Consider the following 21,796-nt stretch of genomic DNA (forward strand, 5'->3'; position numbering starts at 1 on the left):
AATAACATCCTACTATCAAAGATATTCTAAATGAACAGCTACAATGTGCAAAATAGTATACTGAAAATTAAGGAAACTCCATAGTATACATAACTTGAATTCTATAGATTACTCATAAACAGATAATAATGTGTTTGAAACATTACATTTTAACAGATTTTTTTTGTTTGTTTTAATTGTATCTTACAATGTGTTCTGAGCATATGTAGGGTGGTTTTCATAAGTTAAATGCTGTGGAAACTGACTTGAAAAATAAATTATTTGACCAGACATGCCATGTTCCCTATTTCCTCTCTAACACTAAAAATAGATTCTAGATATTTATCCTGCAAGAATGTCTACCCTTCTGAGAGGGCTAAGGATGGATCAGGTCTCAAGTCAGACATAATTTAGTAGATTGTAAACAGAAGTTCAAGGTATTAAAGAGTATTTTCTTTGGTGCTATTATTCTTTAATTAATTCTAGGGAATTTATACTCATAGTATTTTGGACAGACAGGCAGCTATGTTTTTCAGATAGTGGGTTCTCATGTTCACTTTTTCCTTGTAGGTTGGAGGAAAGAATTCAAAGCTGGTGAGTATGTGATGATCCACGAGGGACCTTTCTCTTTGTGGGACAGCCTGGAGGGACGTTGAGTGGAAGTGAGCTGGATCTACCCAGGGTCAGAGGAGTCCTCAGAGAGTGAGAACCCTCTGGGCCAGGTCTACTGAGACCCTTTCCAGAAACATGATGGTCCACTTGTCTTTGCAGCAAATATGACCCTGGATGCAGCCACAGCTCATCCTGTTCTCCTCCTGTCTGAATAAAGGAGACGAGTTTCCTGGCAAAACAAGTGTCAAGATCTTCCCAGCTCCACACAGAGATTCGACTCCATTCTTTGTGTGCTGGGTCAACTGAGCATCAGCTCAGGGAACTACTTCTGGAAGGTGCAGGTTGGGAACACCTGTTCTTGGGACCTAGGAGTTTGTTGCAAGAATGTAAGAAGGAAGGGGAGCATCCCAATGCCCCCACAGAATGGTTTCTGGGTCATCAGGCTCTACAAGGGGGAGTACTATGCCCTCACCTCCCCAGAAACCCTTCTTACTGTAAGATGAAAACCCCTTAGTGTGGGGGTATCCCTGGATTATGAGGCTAGGGGTGTGTCTTTCTATGATATGACAGATAGATTTCACATTTTCACCTTTCACCAGAACACATTTTGTGTTGTCCTAAAACCTCTTTTTAGACTTTGGTTCTCTGGCAGACTATAGTCCATGGGACTGTGAAGAGTTGGACACAACTGAAGGATTAAGCACAGATATGAGCTAAGTGAAAAGACTCTCACTGTACAGGGAAAAATATCAACATTAATATACTTAACAAAATAGAAGTAAAAGTGTAACTGGTACAACCAGTACTTAATTAATATACTTAACAAAATAGAAGTAAAAGTGTAACTGGTACAACCGATTAAACACTAGACAAATACTTTTGAGAGGGCGGGAGGGAGAAAGTGCAGAGAAAAGTCAGAAGGAATGAATATCCTTATAAGATGGGCTTGTTGTTCTGTCACTAAGTTGTGACCAACTCTTTTGCAACCCCTTGGACTGTAACCCACCAGGCTCCTCTGTCCATTGGATTTCCCATGGCAAGAATACTGGAGTGGGCTGCCACTCCCTTCTCCAAGGGATCTTCCCAACCCAAGGATGGGACCCGTGTCTTCTGCTTTGTGCAGATGGATTCTTTACCACTGAGCCCCCAGTGAAGCTCTATAAGATGGGCAATTGCCAGAAATACTGGTAAAAGCGGATATGGTTTCTATTGGATAATGCCCTCTCATGTTTGTAGACTGTGCTGTAAGTAAACAAGCCTAAGATCTAAGTATCTGTATTAAAAAACATTTCTGAAAACAAAGCCAAAATGAATAAAACAATGAGCAAATTGTTTCTGGTGTGTTTTTGCCTGGTGTGAACGGGAGGAAAGAATTAACTAATACATTCCCATGAGGATATACTATATGGTAATTAAAATAATGCTCTGCTTAACACTCATCAATAAAATATGATGTACCATCAGGAAGGAAAAATATCTCTATGAAAGAAGAGATTGGCAGGAGGAAGCCAAGAGACTGGAGTGCATGGGATGGAAATGTTTCATAAAAAGGGCTGCTAGATGTCTGGGTAATGACAGGAAAGAGAAAAATAAGGGGAAGAATAAGAATCTCCTCTCTGGAGGGTATTGGAAAGTAGACAGAATTCTCCCTTAGGGAACAACAGAAAGGTTGGCTCATCTGTGGGCAATAAATAACCTCATAAATGGAACAAGAATCAAACTTGTACAACTTCACAACCACAAGCTGAAGCATTGTTATTTTAAAAATGTGAAAAATATCTATGATCATCAATTGAGACCTAATAAAAACTGCAGAGTCTAGGTGATGCATATATTAAATATAAGAATTTTTTAGCTTCTTTGAATTAAGGTTGAGTAAATATGTTGCTAAGTTTGAATATACTCATAAATGTCCTTTCATAACGATGGGCACCACCTGTGCCCTGTACACCTGTAAGGAGCACAGAGCAGTTGCTGACACAGGAAAAAACTTTCTGAAGCCTGTGTTGTCCATAGACTCAAAGCTTTTTTGGTTGAGATGGAGAAGGTCCAGATTACTGGGTATATTTTCCAGTTTATCCTATTACACTTTTATGATTTTAAGTGTATTCTAAGTGAGTGTGTGTAATAATCATTTGCACATAGCCTGAAGAACCAAAGTTCTATACACATCACACAGAGATTTCATATTTAAGAAATTTTGTGGTTTTTGGAATGCTAAACCTTCCTAGGTGTGTCTACATAAACTAATCCCCAAATATATGTTTATTCTGGTATTGCTTTTGTCAACTAAAAAAATAATGTACACAACTAAAAAGTTGAGAGCTATGTTTTATTCAGAAGACATACTAAGGACTTCAAGCCTGGGAGTCAGCATCTCAAGTAACCTTGAGAAAACTACTCCAAGGAAGTGAGGGGGGAGCCTGGATATATAGGAGTTTTGCAACAAAGAACAGATAGTAGGAACAGAAAAGTATTGTTAATAAAAGAAAACTAGACAACTCATTAAAAAGCAGAGGCATTACTTTGCCAACAAAGGTCCACATAGTCAAATCTATTTGGGTTTCCAGTAATTATGTATGGATGTGAGAGCTGGACCATAAAGAAAGTTGAGCACCAAAGAATTGATGCTTTTGTACTGTGGTGTTGGAGAAGACTCTTGGGAATCCCTTGAACTGCAAGGAGATAAACCAGTCAATCCTAAAGGAAATAAATCCTGAATATTCATTGGAAGGACTGATGCTGAAGCTGAAGCTCCAATACTTTGGCAACCTGGTGTGAAAAGCCAACTTATTTGGAAAGACCCTGGTGTTGGGAAAGGTAGATGGCAGAGATTATGAAGGACAGGGAAGCCTGGCATACTGCAATCCATGGGGACACAAAGAGTTGGACACAATTGAGCGACTAAACAACAAGGAGACATCTCAAGTTAAGGAATTTAGTACTTTTCTTTGTATGGCAAGAGTCTGGGTTCACTGAAATCATTCCTTTGCTATGCACCTCAGCTATGTGGGGCCACTATCCTGTGTTTTCTTTCCCATCCTGAGTCCCTTCAGAATTCACCATGGGGAGTGGTTGCTGTCTGATGGTTGCTGTGTGTGTTCAGTTCCTCAGCCGTATCCGACTCTTTGTGACCCCATGGACTGTAGCCCACCAGGCTCCTCTGTCTATGGGAATATCTTGGCAATAATACTTGAGTGGATTGCCTTTTCCTCCTCCAGGGGATCTTCCCGACCCAGGGATCAAACCCAGGTCTCCTACAGCTCCTTCATTGGCATGTGGATTCTTTACTACTGAGCCTCTGGGAAGCCCTAGGAAGCCTGATGGCTGCTAGATGGCACATATTCTTTTCTTTCCTGAGTTCTCTTAGGGCTCACCAACTCAACATTGATTGGCTGTGGCTGCAATCCCTGATGACAGTGACATCCTTCGTTTACTGATGTATGTACCTCATGTTTCCAGGAGGAGTCATACATGATTGGCAAATCTGGAATCCAATCCAGTATACCCATATGTCAGAGATCACACAGATATACACAAAAAGCTAGTGTACATTTTGAGGTGTGTTTTATTTATGTGTCATGTACAGATGTGAGAATTGGACCGTAAAGAAGGCTGAGTGCCCAGAGATTTGATGTTTTCAATTTATGGTGCTGAAGAAGACTCTTGAGAGTCCCTTAGACTGCAAGAAGATCAAACCAGTCAATCCTAAAGGAAATCAACTCTAAATATTCATTGGAAGGACTGATGCTGAAGCTGAAGTTCCAATACTTTGGCCACCTGATGCAAAGAGCTGATGCATTAGAAAAGATCCTGATGCTGGGAAAGATTGAAGACAAAAAGAGAAGAGGATGACAGAAGATGAGAGGGTTGAATAGCATCACCACGTCAATGGGCATGAATTTGAGCAAACTCCGGGAGATAGTGAAGGACAGAGGAGGCTGGTATGCTGCAGTCCATGGGGTCACAAAGAGTCTGACACCACTTAGTGACTTAACAATAGCATATTTTTCATCCTTGAGTAGAGCTTTTTGCTACACAGGAGAGAAAAATAAGACATCGTTTTAAAGAAAATAGATGAATGAATAAATAGAAAAATTGTAGGTTAGGTTTTTCTGTTAATAATAATTCATATTATTTAAAAACAGAAACAGGGAGACAAGTATCAAATATAAACAGAAGCTTGAAAGGAAAAGCTAAAGGACGGAGCAGTTTTGGACAAAATATGAAATACAAAATACATACAATACATACAATACATATACAATACATACATACATACAATACATACAATACATATTTGGACAAAATATGAAAATATCATGGAGACCTTATAAAGCTGCACAAGTGTGCACTGCATACCTCAATATCAATCCTATAGACTAGAAATCAGTAAGTTTATTCTATAAAGGGCCATAAAGTAAATCTTTTAGTTTTTGGAGGTCACATGTAGTCTGTGTCATATATTTTGCCCGCCCCTCCCCCGTATCCTTTTTAAAATGTGAAAAATCTTCTTGGTTGTGAACTATAAAAAAGTTTACAGTGGTCAGAACAGGTCCACAGGGCTTCCCTGGGGGCTCAGTTGTAAAGAATCAGTGCAATGCAAGAGACAGAAGACACAGGTCTGATCCCTGGGCCTGGAAGATCCCCTGGAAGAAGGCATGCCTACCCACTCCAGTATTCTTGCCTGGGAAATCCCATGGACAGAGGAGCCTGAGGAGTTACAGTTCATTCTGGGTTGCAAAACAGTCAGATATGACTTAGCAAATAGTATTAAAAATAAATGCAATTTAGTGGTGGTTTACCGGCTTCACTGGTAGTTCAGTCAGTAAAGAATCCACCTGCAATGCAAGAGACCCGGGTTTGATCCCTGGGTCAGAAAGATCCCCTTGGAGAAGGAAATGGCAACCCACTCCAGTATTCTTGCCTTGAGAATCCCTTGGACAGAGGAGCCTGGTGGGCTACAGTCCTTGGAGATACAAAGAGTCAGCCATGACTGAAGCATCTGAGCATGCACCCATGCAGAACATGTCCACAGACTGTAGTTTGCAAAACTCTTCTATGGACTTTGACATCTGGATTGGAGAGGTGCAACATGGTGACCCTTTAACATTAACATCAAGGTTTAGATTAGGTGAATTGCTAAGTCTATTTTTTTTTTTCCTTAAAAGCTGAGTGGCATTTATACACTTGTCAAACCTCAGACTTTTAGGAAATGAAAACCTAAATCTCTAACTGAGATTATTATATACTTAAGCAAGTTTCAAAGTGAGGAATAAAATATTGCCAGCATATCAGTAAACAAAGCATGTCACAATCATCTACTGCAGCACAGGTGAGCTGGTCAGTCCTAAGGGGACTTAGGAAGGAACTAAAGAGTTCCGTTAATTCAGTTCAGTTGCTCAGTCCTGTCCAACTCTTTGCAACCCCATGGACTGTAGCATGCCAGGCCTCCCTGTGCATCACTAACTCCCAGAGTTTACTCAAACTCATGTCAATGAAATTAGTGATGCCATCTAACCATCTCATCCTCTGTTGTCCCCTCCTCCTCCCACCTTCAATCTTTCCCAGCATCAGGGTCTTTTCCAATGAGTCAGTTCTTCGCATTAGGTGGCCAAAGTATTGGATTTTTAGCTTCAGCATCAGTCCTTTCTATGAATAGTCAGGCCTGATTTCCTTTAGAATGGACTGGTTGGATCTCCTTGCAGTCCAAGGGACTCTCAAGAATATTCTCTAACACCACAATTCAAAAGCATCAATTCTTTGATGCTCTGCTTTCTTTATAGTCTAACTCTCACATCCATACATGACTACTGGAAAAACCATAGCTTTGACGACTAGAGGGTCTTTGTTGGCAAAGTAATGTCTCTGCTTTTTAGTATGCTGTCTAGGTTGGTCATAGCTTTTCTTCAAAGGAGCAAGCATCTTTTAATTTCATGACTGCAATCAGCATCTGCAGAGATTTTGGAGTCCCCCCAAAATAATGTCTGTCACTGTTTCCACTGTTTCCCCATATATTTGCCATCAAGTGATGGGACCAGATGCCATGATCTTAGTTTTCTGAATGTTGAGCTTTAAGCCAACTTTTTCACTCTCCTCTTTGACTTTCAACAAGAGACTCTTTAGCTTTTCTTCGCTGTCTGCCATAAGGGTGGTTCATCTGCATATCTGAGGTTATTGATAATTCTGCTGGCAATCTTGATTCCAGTTTGTGCTTCATCCAGTCCAGCATTTCTCATGATGTACTGTGCACATAAGTTAAATAAGCAGGGTGACAATATACAACCTTGACGTACTCCTGCCCCCAGGATTACCAAGGGTACCTGCCCCCATAGCAGCCACCAGAGAGCAGCCATTCGCTACAGTGAGCCCTGAGGATACTTATGATGAGATAAGTAGCTGAGGTGCATGTCAAAGAAATGATTTTAGCGAGCCCAGGTACTTGCTTCTTCATATATATATATATATATATATATATATATATATATATATATATATATATAAAGTGCTAGATTCTTTAGCTTGAGATGTCTAGTTTTCTTTTATTAAGAGTAGTCTTTTGTTCCTACTGCCTCTTCTTTGTTGTAAAACTCCTAAATATGTTAGCTCCCCCCTCACCTCCTTGGAGCAGTTCTCTCAAAGTTACTTGAGATGCTATCTCCCCAGTCTTCAAGTTCTCAATATATCTGTTAAAAAAGTAAAACTCTCACTGTTTGCAGATGACATGATCCTCTACATAGAAACCACTAAAGACATCACCAGAAAAGCTAATCAATGAATATAGTAAAGTTGCAGGATATAAAATTAATACACAAAAATCTCTTGCATTCCTATACACTAGCAATGAGAAACAGAGAAATTAAGAAAAAAATTCCATTCACCATTGTGATGAAAATAATAAAATACTTAGGAATAAATCTACCTAAATAAACAAAAGACCTATATATAGAAAACTATAAAACACTGATGAAAGATATCAAAGATGACACAAATAGATGGAGAAATATACGATGTTCATGGATCAGAGGACTCAACATAGTGAAAATGAGTATTCTACCCAAAGCAACCTATAGATTCAATGCAATCCCTATCAAGCTACCAATGGTAGTTTTCACAGAACTAGAACACATAATTTCACAATTTCTAGGAAATACAAAAAAACCTCAAATAGCCAAAGCAATCTTGAGACAGAAGAATGGAAATGGAGAAATCAACCTGCCTGTCTTCAGACTATATTAGAAAGCTACAGTCATCAAGACAGTATGGAACTGCCACAAAGACAAAAATATAGATCAATGGAACAAAACGGAAAGCCCAGAGATAAATCCACGCACCCATGGACACCTTATCTTTGACAAAGGAGGCAAGAATATACAATGGAGAAAAGATAATCTCTTTAACAAGTGGGGCTAGGGAAACTGGTCAACCACCTATAAAAGAATGAACCTAGAACACTTTCTAACACCATACACAAAAATAAACTCAAAACGGATTAAAGATCTAACTGTAAGACCAGAAACTATAAAACTCCTAGAGGAAAACATAGGCAAAACACTCTTTGACATAAATCCCAGCAGGATCCTCTATGACCCACCTCCCAGAGTAATGGAAATAAAAGCAAAAATAAACAAATGGGACCTAATTAAATTTAAAAGTTTTTGCACAATGAAGGAAACTATAAGCAAGGAGAAAAGACATTCTTCAGAATGGGAGAAAGTAATGACAGATGAAGCAAATGACCAAGAATTAATATCAAAAAAATATACAAGAAGCTTCTGCAGCTCAATTCCAAAAATAAACGACCCAATCAAAAAATGGGCCAAAGAACTAAACAGACATTTCTCCAAAGAAGACATACAGATGGCTAACAAACACATGAATAGATGCTCAACATCACTCATTATCAGTTCAGTCAGTTCAGTCTCTCAGTCGTGTCAAACTTATGTCCATTGAATCGGTGATGCCATCCAGCCATCTCATCCTCTGTCGTTCCCTTCTCCTCCTGCCCCCAATCCTCCCAGCATCAGATACTTTTCCAATAAGTCAACTCTTCACATGAGGTGGCCAAAGTACTGGAGTTTCGTTTCACAACAGTCCTTCCAATGAACACCCAGGACTGATCTCCTTTAGGATGGACTGGTTGGATCTCCTTGCAATCCAAGGGACTCTCAAGAGTCTTCTCCAACACCACAGTTCTAGAGCATCAATTCTTTGGTGCTCACCTTTCTTCACAGTCCAACTCTCACAGCCATACATGACCACTGGAAAAACCATGGCCTAGACTAGACAGACCTTTGTTAGCAAAGTAATATCTCTACTTTTTAATATGCTGTCTAGGTTGGTCATAACTTTCCTTCCAAGGAGTAAGCGTCTTTTAAATTCATGGCTGCAGTCACCATCTGCAGTGATTTTGGAGCCCCCCAAAATAAATTCAGCCACTGTTTCCACCGTTTCCCGATCTATTTGCCATCAAGTGATGGGACCAGATGCCATGATCTTAGTTTTCTGAATGTTGAGCTTTAAGCCAACTTTTTCATTCTCCTCTTTCACATTCATCAAGAGGTTTTTTAGTTCCTCTTCACTTTCTGCCATAAGGGTGGTGTCATCTGCATATCTGAGGTTATTGATGTTTCTCCCGGCAATCTTGATTCCAGCTTGTGCTTCTTCCAGCCCAGCGTTACTCATGATGTACTCTGCATATAAGTTAAATAAGCAAGGTGAAAATATACAGCCTTGACGTACTTCTTTTCCTATTTGGAACCAGTGTGTTGTTCCATGTCCAGTTCTAACTGTTGCTTCCTGACCTGCATACAGTTTTCTCAAGAGGCAGGTCAGGTGGTCTGGTATTCCCATCTCTTTCAGAAATTTCCACAGTTTATTGTTATTCACACAGTCAAAGGCTTTGGCATGGTCAATAAAGCAGAAATAGATGTTTTTTTGGAACTCTGTTGCTTTCTCAATGATCCAGCAGATGTTGGCAATTTGACCTCTGGTTCCTCTGCCCTTTCTATAACCAGCTTGAATATCTGGAAGTTAACGGTTCATGTATTGCTGAGGCCTGGCTTGGAGAATTTTGAGCATTACTTTACTAGCATGTGAGATGAGTGCAATTGTGTGGTAGTTTGAGCATTCTTTGGGAATGCCTTTCTTAGGGACTGGAATGAAAACTGACCTTTCCAGTACTGTGGCCACTGCTGAGTTTTCCAAATTTGCTTATATATTGAGTGCAGCACTTTCACAGCATCATCTTTCAGGATTTGAAATAGCTCAACTGCAATTCTATCACCTCCAGTATCTTTGTTCATAGTGATGCAGAAATGCAAATCAAAACCACAATGAGGTACCATCTCCCACCGGTCAGAATGGCTGCTATCAAAAGTCTACAAACAATGAATGCTGGAGAGGGTTCGGAGAAAAGGGAATGCTCTTACACTGTTGGGGGGAATGCAAACTACTATAGCCACTATAGAGAACAGTGTGGAGATTTCTTAAAAAACTGGAAATAGAACTGCCATATGACCCAGCAATCCCACTGCTGGGCATACACTCAAGGAAAGAGCCACGTGTACCCCAATGTTCATCACAGCACTGTTCACAATAACTAGTACATGGAAACAACCTAGATGTCCATTGGTAGATGAATGGGTAAGAAAGCTGTGGTACATATGCACAATGAAATATTATTCAGCTCTTAAAAAAAACACATTTGAATCAGTTCTAATGAGGTGGATGAAACTGGAGCCTATTATATAGAGTGAAGTAAGTCACAAAGAGAAACACCAGTACAGTATATTAACACATATATATGGAATTTAGAAAGATGGTGATGTCAGGTGAGTGTATACTCCTTGGTTCTGTCTCGTCACAACAAAGATTTGGAGTGACAGACATTAAAGCTCTTGGGTGTTGGACAGACCATGTTATAGCTCTTAGACAAATCAGTTTTACAGGTTTATTTTATTTAGAAAATGGCAGGAGAATCCATCCTCCAGGCCTGAGGGCATGTCGACTCAAAGACGCGAAGAAGAGTGCCCCAGCGCATGGGAGAGAAAGAGGGAGAGAAAGAAAGAGAACACTAGAGAGAAAGAGAGAGAGGCCCCGAGAGAGAGAGAGAGAGAGAGAGAGAGAGAGAGAGGGAGAGAGAGAGAGAGAGAGAGAGCGAGCAAGCGGGGGAGAGACAGAGAGGGAGAGAGCCCTTTGGCTCCTCTTTTTCTATTTTCACGGACTTTTCCCTTCCTTGTCTTTTAGCCACCACCATTTTGGACTCCTATTTCCTATTCTAACTACCTAACAGTAACGATGCCCCTATATGTGAGACAGCAAAAGAGACACAGATATGAAGAACAGACTTTTGGACCCTGTGGGACAAGAGGAGGATGGATGATTTGAGAGAATAACACTGAAACATGTATATTACCATATGTGAAATACATCACCAGTCCAAGTTCGATGCATGAAACAGGGCACTTGAAGTCAGTGCACTGGGACAACCCTGAGGGATGAGACGGGAAGGGAGGTGGAATGGGGGCTCAGGATGAGGGACACATGTATACCCATGGCTGTTTCATGTCAATGTATGGCAAAAACTAACACAAAATTGTAAAGTAATTAGCCTCCAATTAAAATGAATAAATTAATTTAAAAAACACAACTCAACTTTTACATTGTAAATAAATTTTTTAGTTAACAGGGCTTTGAGGTCCAAACTGCAAGTTTTACAAATGGATTCAAAATATAACTTGCCCTGTGCAGGCTTAGAGCAAAGTACTAAGCTCTACCTTTACTCAAAGACTAATTATACTTTAACTACCCTCATGATTTTTAGTGACATACAACACATTTTTTATTGAGGGACCAGTGTCTTTATACTCATGAAGACAGTGATAAGAATCAAGAAAACTCAATTGTGATTGAACAGAGTTCAAAATATTTCTTTGGATAATCAGTGGCTGGTTTGATAAGAGGATCCTTGAACAATACACTCCCTTCCACCTCACCTTGATTTGAGGGCTTAACAGGAGCTGACAGATAAGGGGTAGGAGGTATGGAGAAGTCAGTCAGCCTAAGACTGCATTTCTTAATTCTGGGTTGTACTGTACAATCAGCTTCCCTGTTGGTTCAGAGGTAAAGAATCTGCCTGCAATGCTAGAGACCAAGATTCAATCCCTGGGTTGGGAAGATCCCCAGAGGAGGAAATGGCAACCCACTTCAGTATTCTTGTCTGGAAAATCCCATGGCCAGAGGAGCCTGGCAGGCTGCAGTCGATGGGGGCATACAAGAGTGGGACATAACTGATCACGGGAGTACTAGGGCACCGTATAATCAGTTGAGAATATATTTTAAATTACCGATTCATAGTTCTGCCTTCTCTTCCTTCCTTCCACCCCTAAGAAATTTCTATTTGATTAGTCTGAGATAGGACCTGGGCAGGATTGTTAAGCAGTAACAATTCTGGCTTAGTTTAATTGGTCTATAATTGGTCTACATAAATGATCAAGTGAACAAAAAAGTTCTTCCTGTTTCAGCACTAGACACTCTATGGTTGACTTGAACGAAGAGAAAAATTAAAAAAGAAATCTAATCTGAGATTTATCAGTTGATTTTCTGTGTATATGCAGTTATTTGTGAATTAATTCAAATGAATAACTGCTATTGAAGTATTGTTTTATGATCATAAAAGGTTCAGAGTACATAGGTCTCCTTTCCTGCTTCTGGTTAATTCCATACTGCACCTGCAGCACTCAAGAACCAGAAACCTGATTCATACAACTGAAACCTCTCTGATCCAGGAATATTGCCTTGGGTCATAAAATCTCTTCCTCCTCTGTGTTTGTAGAAGGGACACAAAGATATTTCAAAATCCTGCCAACACAACTCAGGACCAAGTTAAGACTTTCTTTGGGCCACAAGTGACAGACGTGAAACAATTTCCTTCTTAAGATGGTGCCTTATCCAATAGATCACTATAGAAAATCACCTATGCTAAGCAAAAGTCATAAAGGTGAGTTTTATTTTTTGATACTGCTGATATTGTTTGTGCTTTTGTGTGTGCATGCGTTAGAGAGAGAGAGAGAGAGCCTGTACGTCTAGCCAGTGCTTCTAACAAAAGCATTTGAGTCACAAAAATAGAGCAGACCTCAGGGTACAAGGCATGAGACTTGGATTTTCACTCCCTCAAGTCTGGTCAATCTGACTTCCATACATTCTTTTCTGTTTGTCATTCGAACATCACTTATTTCAAAAATATAACCAGCAATTAGCAATTAATGTGTGATATTTGCATTCTAACGTCATGAAAAATTACCTCATAGAACTGAAAATTAATACTCTTATACTGGCTTCCCTGATGGTTCAGACAGTAAGGAATCTGCTTGCAATGCAGGAGACTTGGGTCCAAACCCTGGGTCGGGAAGCTACTCTAAGGAAATGGCTACCCACTGCAGTATTCTTGCCTGGAGAATTCCATGGACAGAGGAGCCTGGCAGGCAGGCTACAGTTCATGGGGTTGCAAAGAATCAGACGTGACTGAGCAACTAGCACACTTTACTCTCAAAACTGACCACTCTGTGTAATGATGAAATAAAAGCTTCTTTTAAGGAACACATTGCTGTGGAATTCCAAGATATTATTTTAATATTTTTATATTCATGAATTTTAATATCCATTGTGAATACGTTTTAAAGTGCAGTAATTAGAAATATTTAGGAGTGGAGTAGAGATGCAACTTGTGGTGGCTAATATTTTGTTATATAGTAAGTCCTGAAATGGAGAAGGCAATGGCACCCTACTCCAGTACTCTTGCCTGGAAAATCCCATGGACGGAGGAGCCTAGTAGGCTGCAGTCCCTGGGGTCGCTAAGAGCGACTGAGCGACATCACTTTCACTTTTCACTTTCCTGCATTGGAGAAGGAAATGGCAACCCACTCCAGTGTTCTTGCCTGGTGAATCCCAGGGGCGGGGGAGCCTGGTGCGCTGCTGTCTATGGGGTCGCACAGAGTCGGACACGATTGAAGCAACTTAGCAGCAGCAGCAGCAAGTCCTGAAAAGTAACCATCTCTGTTTGGAAAAATGAGCAAGGACAACTCATGAACAGATAGAGACTGGAAAATTTTTTTCTGGCCATCAGTAGGGTATTATTCAAATTATTGTAACATAAGATTTATATAATGCCCTAAAACTGTTTTATGCAAGAATATGGCATTGGACTACTTTGATATTAACTTTAAATGTTGAACTGCTTTGCAGTATGTAATGAAGACCTTTTGTTGCAGCTATTTTTTCATTAGAATGGTTGATATGTACAAGTAAGTTTCTTTATGTAGAAGACCATATTATCACATACACATTTTTGCTATTATTGATTAATCCATTTAGAGTCTAAAATATGCATATATAATAAGAAAGATAATGTAGTTTGTTATATTGACTTCCTCAATGATGATTATATGTCACTTTTGAAATTTAACACAATTTTTCTCATTGCCTTACTTATTATGATTTTATGTATGTATTTCATATACATAATAATTTGCTTGCTTTCAAAGCAATACTCAGTAGTGGAAAAATATGAGGACAAAGAAGTGGCAGAGAATGATAGTCCTATGGGTAGGAATGGATGTAGGAAATAATGTTTTCTGAAGGACATTGGTTGAAAAATAAAAAGGTGATTTAGCAATGTTATTGCTGCTGACCATTACCTGTGAATTTGCAGTAAAATCTAGGAGAAGAAGTATAATTATACATGATAGATAAGACAATGGTAGGTTATCTGGTCACTTTTTGAGGAAGAAGATAGGATGATGGAGCTAAAATACCAGTAGATGATATGACAATTTACCTAGAAGGAGAGCTGAACCAATCTTTCTGCTCAAATGGTACCAATCGTAATTAAGTAGATAAAGTCAGTTCTCTCAGGCATTTCTCAGGCATTTGGCTGAGAAAATAGATAGGGAATTGGTAGATATCTAGCAAGAAGAAAAATAATAATATAAACAAAAAGAAGTGAGAACATTTTACACTTCTTTTTGTGTAAAACACAACATTACACATAATGAAACTGTAAAATGATATTTCATTAAGTAAAGATGGATACATCTTAGACTTAAATTCTTAGAATTTTTGAAATTTATATCAATTACTTATTCATTTTAAAAAACAGCAATTAAATAATCTGAATGACATATAAGACTATATTATTAACTTCAGATGCATTTTATGAAAATATTTAAACATAGAATTTACATTTAAATGAATGGGCTTTTTCACATAATTTTTAAAGGTTATGCTCCATTTACAGTAATTGCAAAATATTGACTATATTTCCTGTGTTGTACAGTTCATCCTTGTAGCCTATCTTACACTCAATAATTTGTACCTCCCATACCCATAGCACTCTTATGTTGCCCCTCCCTCCTTTAAAACTGTATATAAAAAGAGAATGAATGTTTTTTCATGTAGGCTTCCAAAGTAAACATCAGATTTAGAGATGAAAAAGAATTTTCCCTGTTTACTACTCATTTCTCAGATTCTTGCTTTTTGTCATAAAATTTGATTCTCCTGGATGTGATTCTGTCTTACATAGTGTTTGCCTCACCAAATAAAATTGCAGATTTTATCTTTTTTTTTTGAACCTTGCATTTTATTTTATTTTATTTTCCCTTTAGCTTTTTTTAAATTTATTTTTATCAGTTGGAGGCTAATTATTTTACAATATTGTAGTGGTTTCTGCCATACATTGACACGAATCAGCCATGGATTTACTTGTGTTCCCCATCCTGAACCATAACCCTATATGCAAAACAGAAAAAGAGACACAGATGTACAGAACAGACTTTGGGACTCTGGCAGATTTTATCTTTTATATATTGTTGTAAAGTATTGTTATGTACTCAAATTTAAATTTCTAGGAAATCAATTGGAAAAGATTTTACTATTTATACAAAATTCTTTTGGATTCTTAGCCAAATTTATATCTTTAAATAAATTATCTGCTAGCCTCTGTTAGTTTGCAGTTAGATGTTTTAAATATTTAGGTGAAGCACTCATAACTGGAATATTTAAGTGTATCATTTTTACTGTTTCTTTCTTATTGAAGTATAGTTGATTTATAGTGTCATGTATGCAACATATTGATTCAATGTTTTTGTGTATTACACTTTATTTAAATTATTACATAATGTTGCTACATACTCTGTGCTGCACATTACATTCTAGTATATTATTTATTTATATCTAGCAGTTTATTGGAGAAGGAAATGGCAACCCACTCCAGTACTCTTGCCTGGAAAATCCCATGGATGGGGAGCTTGGTAGGCTGCAGTCCATGGGGTCGCTAAGAGTCGGACACGACTGAGTGACTTCACTTTCACTTTTCACTTTCATGCATTGGAGAAGGAAATGGCAACCCACTCCAGTGTTCTTGCCTGGAGAATCCTAGGGATGGGGGAGCCTGGTGGGCTGCCGTTTATGGGGTCACACAGAGTTGGACACGACTGAAACGATTTAGCAGCAGCAGCAGCAGCAGCAGAAGCTGCAGCAGTTTATACCTCTTAATCCTCTTCCCCTTTCTGCCCTCTTCCACCAATTTTCTTTCTCCTTGTAACCACTAGCTATTCTCTGTATCTGTGTCAGTTTCTCTTTTGTTGTATTGGCTTATTTGTTTTGTTTTTCAGATTCCACATATAATAGAAAATAAACAGAATTTTTATTTCTCTGTCTGACTTATTTCATCAAGCATAATACCACCCAGATCCATCCATTTTGTTGTAAATGACAGAATTTCATTTTTTTTTTTTTTGCGGTTGAGTAATATTCTATATACATATATTCCACACACATATATATAAAAGAATGACATTTTTTTTCAAAATAAAAATATGTAGAAAATGGGATTTCTTACACAACTACCTGGAAAACGCAATAGCATTTTATTTTGCTCTTGTGAGTGATACAGTGCCTAATGTACACACTTATTTGCTTAATTTCAAAAGGGGAGGAGAATAATTGCTTGTTGTTTTTAAATGTAATCACATTCCCTCCTTGCAGCACCAAGAATATGATCCTCTGTACCACATTCAAGGCTTAGGGCTCCTGGGTGTGTCTGGGGCCACACACAAAGCAGGAAACCAGGCCCGAAAGATGACCAGTTCCCTCTGAGCTGGAATGTGATATGTGGTCTTGGGTGGGAAGGTAACTTCCTGATAGCATGGATGGTTAAGAGTCAAAGAGAGAGACGAAAAGTAAAAAAGGAAAAAAAGAGAAATGGTTGTGAAAAAGAAGGTCCAGATGTATCACCGGATTCTGAAAAAATATTGGGAGGCTGAATATGTAGCTCACATCACAATGAAAGCAAAAATTAAGGGTTATCTGAGTAGACAAACGGGAGAATAGTCTGATAGCATGCTGTGTGAATACTTTATCACAGACTACTGGTGCTGATATTTCACTGCTTTGAATACATGTTTGAAACTTTGTTGCTGTTGTTTAGTGGCTCACTCTTTGCGACCCCGTGGACTGCAGAACGCCATGCCTCCCTGTCCTTCACTATCTCCCGGAATTTGCTCAAACTTCTGTCCATTGAATCAGTGATGCCGTCCAACCATCTCATCCTTGGTCGTCCCCTTCTTCTGCCTTCAATCTTTCCCAGCATCAGAGTCTTTTCTAATGAGTCGGCTCTTGGCATCAGGTGGCCAAAGTATTGGCACTTCAGCTTCAGTAGAAGTTCTTTCAATGAATATTCAGGGCTTGATCTCCTTGCAGTCCAAGGGACTCTCAAGAGTCTTTTCTAACATCACAGTTCAAAAGCATCAATTCTTTGACACTCAATTTTCTTTATGGTGCAACTCTCACATCCATACATGACTACTGAAAAAACTATAGCTTTGACTATGTGGACCTTTGTCGGCAAAGTTATGTCTCTGCTTTTTAATACGCTTTTGAAAATTTACCTCACTTAAATTCATTTACTTTCCCCCTTTATAATTATATTAACTATAACCTCTATGCACATTGAGAAGCATGTCACATAATGTTACAACTTTTGCTTCAACCATCAAATGTATTTTAGAAAAACCAAAAGAAAAGAAAAACCTGTCATATTTGTCTATGTTTGTACTCCTTCCCTTGTCCTGTCTTCCTTAATGATGTTCCAAGACTTCTTATTTTATCAGTCCCTTTCAATTTCAAGACCTGTATTTAGCCATTATTTTAGGACAGATCTGCTGGCAAGAAATTCTCTTAGCTTACCTTAATCTGAAAATGTCTTTATTTCCCAAAGGCTGTTTTCACTGAGTATAGAATTGTGTTATTTTCTTTCACCACATTAAAATATTCTGCCCCTTCCTCAGACTTCTCTGGTTTCTGTTTAGAAATCTACTGTTAATACAATTAAAACTGTTTTTCTCATTAAAGTAAAGAATCATTCCCCTACTTCAAGATGTTTTTTTCTCTTTACTTTTCAGAGGTTGGATTATGATGTATCTTGGCATGGATTTGTTTAGCTTTATCTTATTTGTGATTTGCTCTGCTTATTGAATATATACATTAATATCTTTTGTCAAATTTGGGACATTTTTAGTCATTACTTCTTCAAATACTTTCTCAGCTCCACAGTCTTTCAACTCTCCTGGGACCCCAAAGACAAGTGCATTAGATCTTTTGTTATAGCACCACAGGACTCTGATATTTTATTGGTTTATTTCAGTCTATTTCCTCTTCATTGTCCAGTTTGGATAATTGGCATAATATGATCTTCAAGCTCACTGACTAATTCTTCTATCATCTCCATTCTCTGCTAAGCCTATTCAGTGACTATTTTATTTTGAATATTGTATTTTCTGTTTCATAAATTTCTATTTTATTCTTTATATCTTCTATTTATTTACTAAGACTATATTTTTTCATTTGTTAAAAGTGAGTTTGTAATTGCTTATTTTTATGATTACCACATAAAATCCTTTACAAATATCTTTGTCATTTTGATGCTGGTATGTATTGCCATTTTTTCATTTAAGATGATATTTTCTTGGTTCTCCCAGATTATTAAGTGTGGTTTTCTATTGTACCATTGACATCTTGTGTTATGAGGCTGTGTATTTTATTGCATCATCTATTATATCAAGCCTAAAATGGCACCACATGTATGGGAAAACAAAGATATCATCTCATTTTGCTAAGTGAAGGTGGAAATAGAGGTTTCCCACTTAGCATTATTTAATACTGTGGAAGGAGAAAGGCACTTTGTTACTGCTGGGTATGGCTGAAAGCTCGGGTTTCCGTTTGGTCCTCTGCTGACAGTACCTCATCTCGCAGAGTGAGGGCCACCTCATTACTATTTTCTGTGTATCTCCACCGACTCTGTGGCAGGGCAGCACCACTGACCTCACTGCTGCTGAGTGGGAATGAAAGTTCCAGCTCTCCATTTTGCCTTCACTGACACCAACCAGGACAGGATGGGGTACATTGTTAACCGAGTGACGGTGAACCACTAGGCTATTCAGTCTTTGCTGAATAGCAGAAGTGGGATTATGATTTTCTCTGTGGTGTGTAGCTGGAGTCAGGAAGTTACAACTTAAAAGTTTTCATTTTATTAGGTTGCCCATTCCTGGTCCTGTGACCACAAAGGGCAAGCTTTTCTTGGGGGTTACTATGTCTTAGCATGCGTGCGTGTACTCAGTCTTGCCCAACTCTCTGCCACCCATGTCCTGTAGCCCTCTAGGCTTTTGCGTCCATGGGATTTTCCATGCAAGCATAGTGGAGTGGGCTTCCATTTCCTCCTCTAGGGAATCTTCCTGACCTAGGAATCCAACGCATGTTTCCTGTGTCTCTTGCATTGGGAGGAGATTCTTTACCAAGCAGTCATTTGGGTTTCCCTCGTGGTTCATCTGGTAGAACTGGGTTGCGGGAGAACTGGGTTCAATTTCTGGGTTGGGCAGATCCCATGGAGAAGGGAAAGGCTACCTACTCTAGTATTCTGGCCTGGAGAATTCCATGGACTGTGTAGTTCTTGGGGTTGCAAAGAGTCAGACACAACAGTGATTTCACCAGCACCACCAGCATCTGGGAAGCTTTGTCTTTACCCAGCGGCATTTCTGGATTGTTGGTTTCTCCAGCACCCACTCAGGGATACATTAGTAGAAAAAAAGAGAGAGAGAGAGAGAAAGAGAGAGAGCGAGCTCACTATATGTCATTGCTGACATTGTTTAGAGTCTTTTTGTATTATATATTATACTGCTTGGGGCTTCAGTTATGAGGGGCACAGGGAAAAGTGTCTATTCCAATATTTCCCAGAACTAGATAATCCCCTGGTTTCTTAATTGACTGATGATATTTTTCTAATGTCTTCAACTACTTGAACAAATGTGCTCAGCAAAGCACTAATAGACTTGAGTTTATTTATTTATTTATTTATTTTTCCCAATTATTTTTATCAGTTGGAGACTAATTCCTTTACAATATTGTAGTGGTTTTTGCCATACATTGACATAAATCAGTCATGGATTTACATGTGTTTCCCAACCTGAACCCCCCTCCCACCTCCCTCCCCACCCCAACCCTCTGGGTCATCCCAGTGTACCAGCCCCAAGCACTTGTCTTATGCTTCCAACCTGGACTGGCAATCTGTTTCACACATGGTAATATACATGTTTCGATGCTGTTTTCTCAGGTCATTAAACCCTCACCTTCTCCCATAGAGTCCAAAAGTCTGTTCTGTACATCTGTGTCTCTTTTTCTGTCTTGCATATAGGGTTATCGTTACCATCTTTCTAAATTCCATATATATGCATTAGTATACAGTATTGGTGTTTATCTTTCTGGCTTACTTCACTGTGTATGATGGGCTCCAGTTTTATCCATCTCATTAGAACCGATTCAATTGTGTTCTTTTTAATGGCTGAGTAATATTCCATTGTGTATATGTACCACAGCTTTCTTATCCATTTGTCTGCTGATGGGCATCTAGGTTGCTTCCACATCCTGGCTATTATAAACAGTGTTGTGATGAACATTGGGGTGCATGTGTCTCTTTCAGATCTGGTTTCCTCGCTGTGTATGCCCAGGAGTGGGATTACTGGGTCATATGGCATTCTATTTCCAGTTTTTTAAGGAATCTCCACACTGTTCTCCATAGTGGCTGTACTAGTTTGCATTCCCACCAACAGTGTAAGAGGGTTCCCTTTTTTCCACACCCTCTCCAGCATTTATTGCTTGTAGACTTTTGGATAGCAGCCATTCTGACTGGCGTGTAATGGTACCTCATTGTGGTTTTGATTTGCATTTCTCTGATAATGAGTGATGTTGAGCATCTTTTCATGTGTTTATTAGCCATCTGTATGTCTTCTTTGGAGAAATGTCTGCTGAGATCTTTGGCCCATTTTTTGATTGGGTCATTTATTTTTCTGGAATTGAGTTGCAGGAGTAGCTTGTATATTTTGGGGATTAATCCTTTATCTGTTGCTTAGTTTGCAATAATTTTCTCCCAATCTGAGGGCTGTCTTTTCACCTTGCTTATAGCTTCCTTTGTTGTGCAAAAGCTTTTAAGTTTCATTAGGTCCCATTTGTTTATTTTTGCTTTTATTTCCAATATTCTGGGAGGTGGGTCATAGAGGATCCTGATGTGGTTTATGTCAGAGAGTGTTTTACCTATGTTCTCCTCTAAGAGTTTTATAGTTTCTGGTCTTACATTTAGATCTTTAATCCATTTTGAGTTTATTTTTGTATATGGTGTTAGAAAGTGTTCTAGTTTCATTCTTTTACAAGTGGTTGACCAGTTTTCCCAGCACCACTTTTTAAAGAGGTCATCTTTCATCCTTTGTATATTCTTGCCTCCTTTGTCAAAGATAAGGTGTCCATAGGTGCGTGAATTTATCTCTGGGCTTTCTATTCTGTTCTGTTGATCTATATTTCTGTCTTACTGCCAGTACCACACTTTCTTGATGACTGTGGATTTGTAGTACAACCTGAAGTCAGGCAGGTTGATTCCTCCAGTTCCATTCTTTCTCAAGATTACTTTGGCTATTCAAGGTTTTTTGTAGTTCCATACAAGTTGTGAAATTATTTGTTCTAGTTCTGTGAAAAAATACCGTTGGTAGCTTGATAGGGATTGCATTGAATCTATAGATTGCTTTGGGTAGAATAGCCATTTTGACAATATTGATTCTTCCAATCCATGAACACGGTATATTTCTCCATCTGTTTGTATGCTCTT

General features: G+C 38.8%; 1 protein-coding gene across 1 annotated transcript in view; it reads left to right on the forward strand.

Moving 5' to 3' along the window:
- The first annotated feature begins 12,495 nt into the window (after positions 1-12,495).
- Positions 12,496-21,796, forward strand: part of LOC136151626 (butyrophilin subfamily 1 member A1-like) — a 53,913-nt gene continuing 44,612 nt past the window's right edge. The window contains exon 1 of the mRNA XM_065912897.1: positions 12,496-12,592. Coding sequence (XP_065768969.1) covers positions 12,532-12,592 — 61 coding nt within the window. The 5' untranslated portion in view covers positions 12,496-12,531. The remainder of the gene's footprint in view (positions 12,593-21,796) is intronic.

Source organism: Muntiacus reevesi, chromosome 20 (genome assembly GCF_963930625.1).
Source record: "Muntiacus reevesi chromosome 20, mMunRee1.1, whole genome shotgun sequence".
Classification (NCBI taxonomy): domain Eukaryota; kingdom Metazoa; phylum Chordata; class Mammalia; order Artiodactyla; family Cervidae; genus Muntiacus; species Muntiacus reevesi.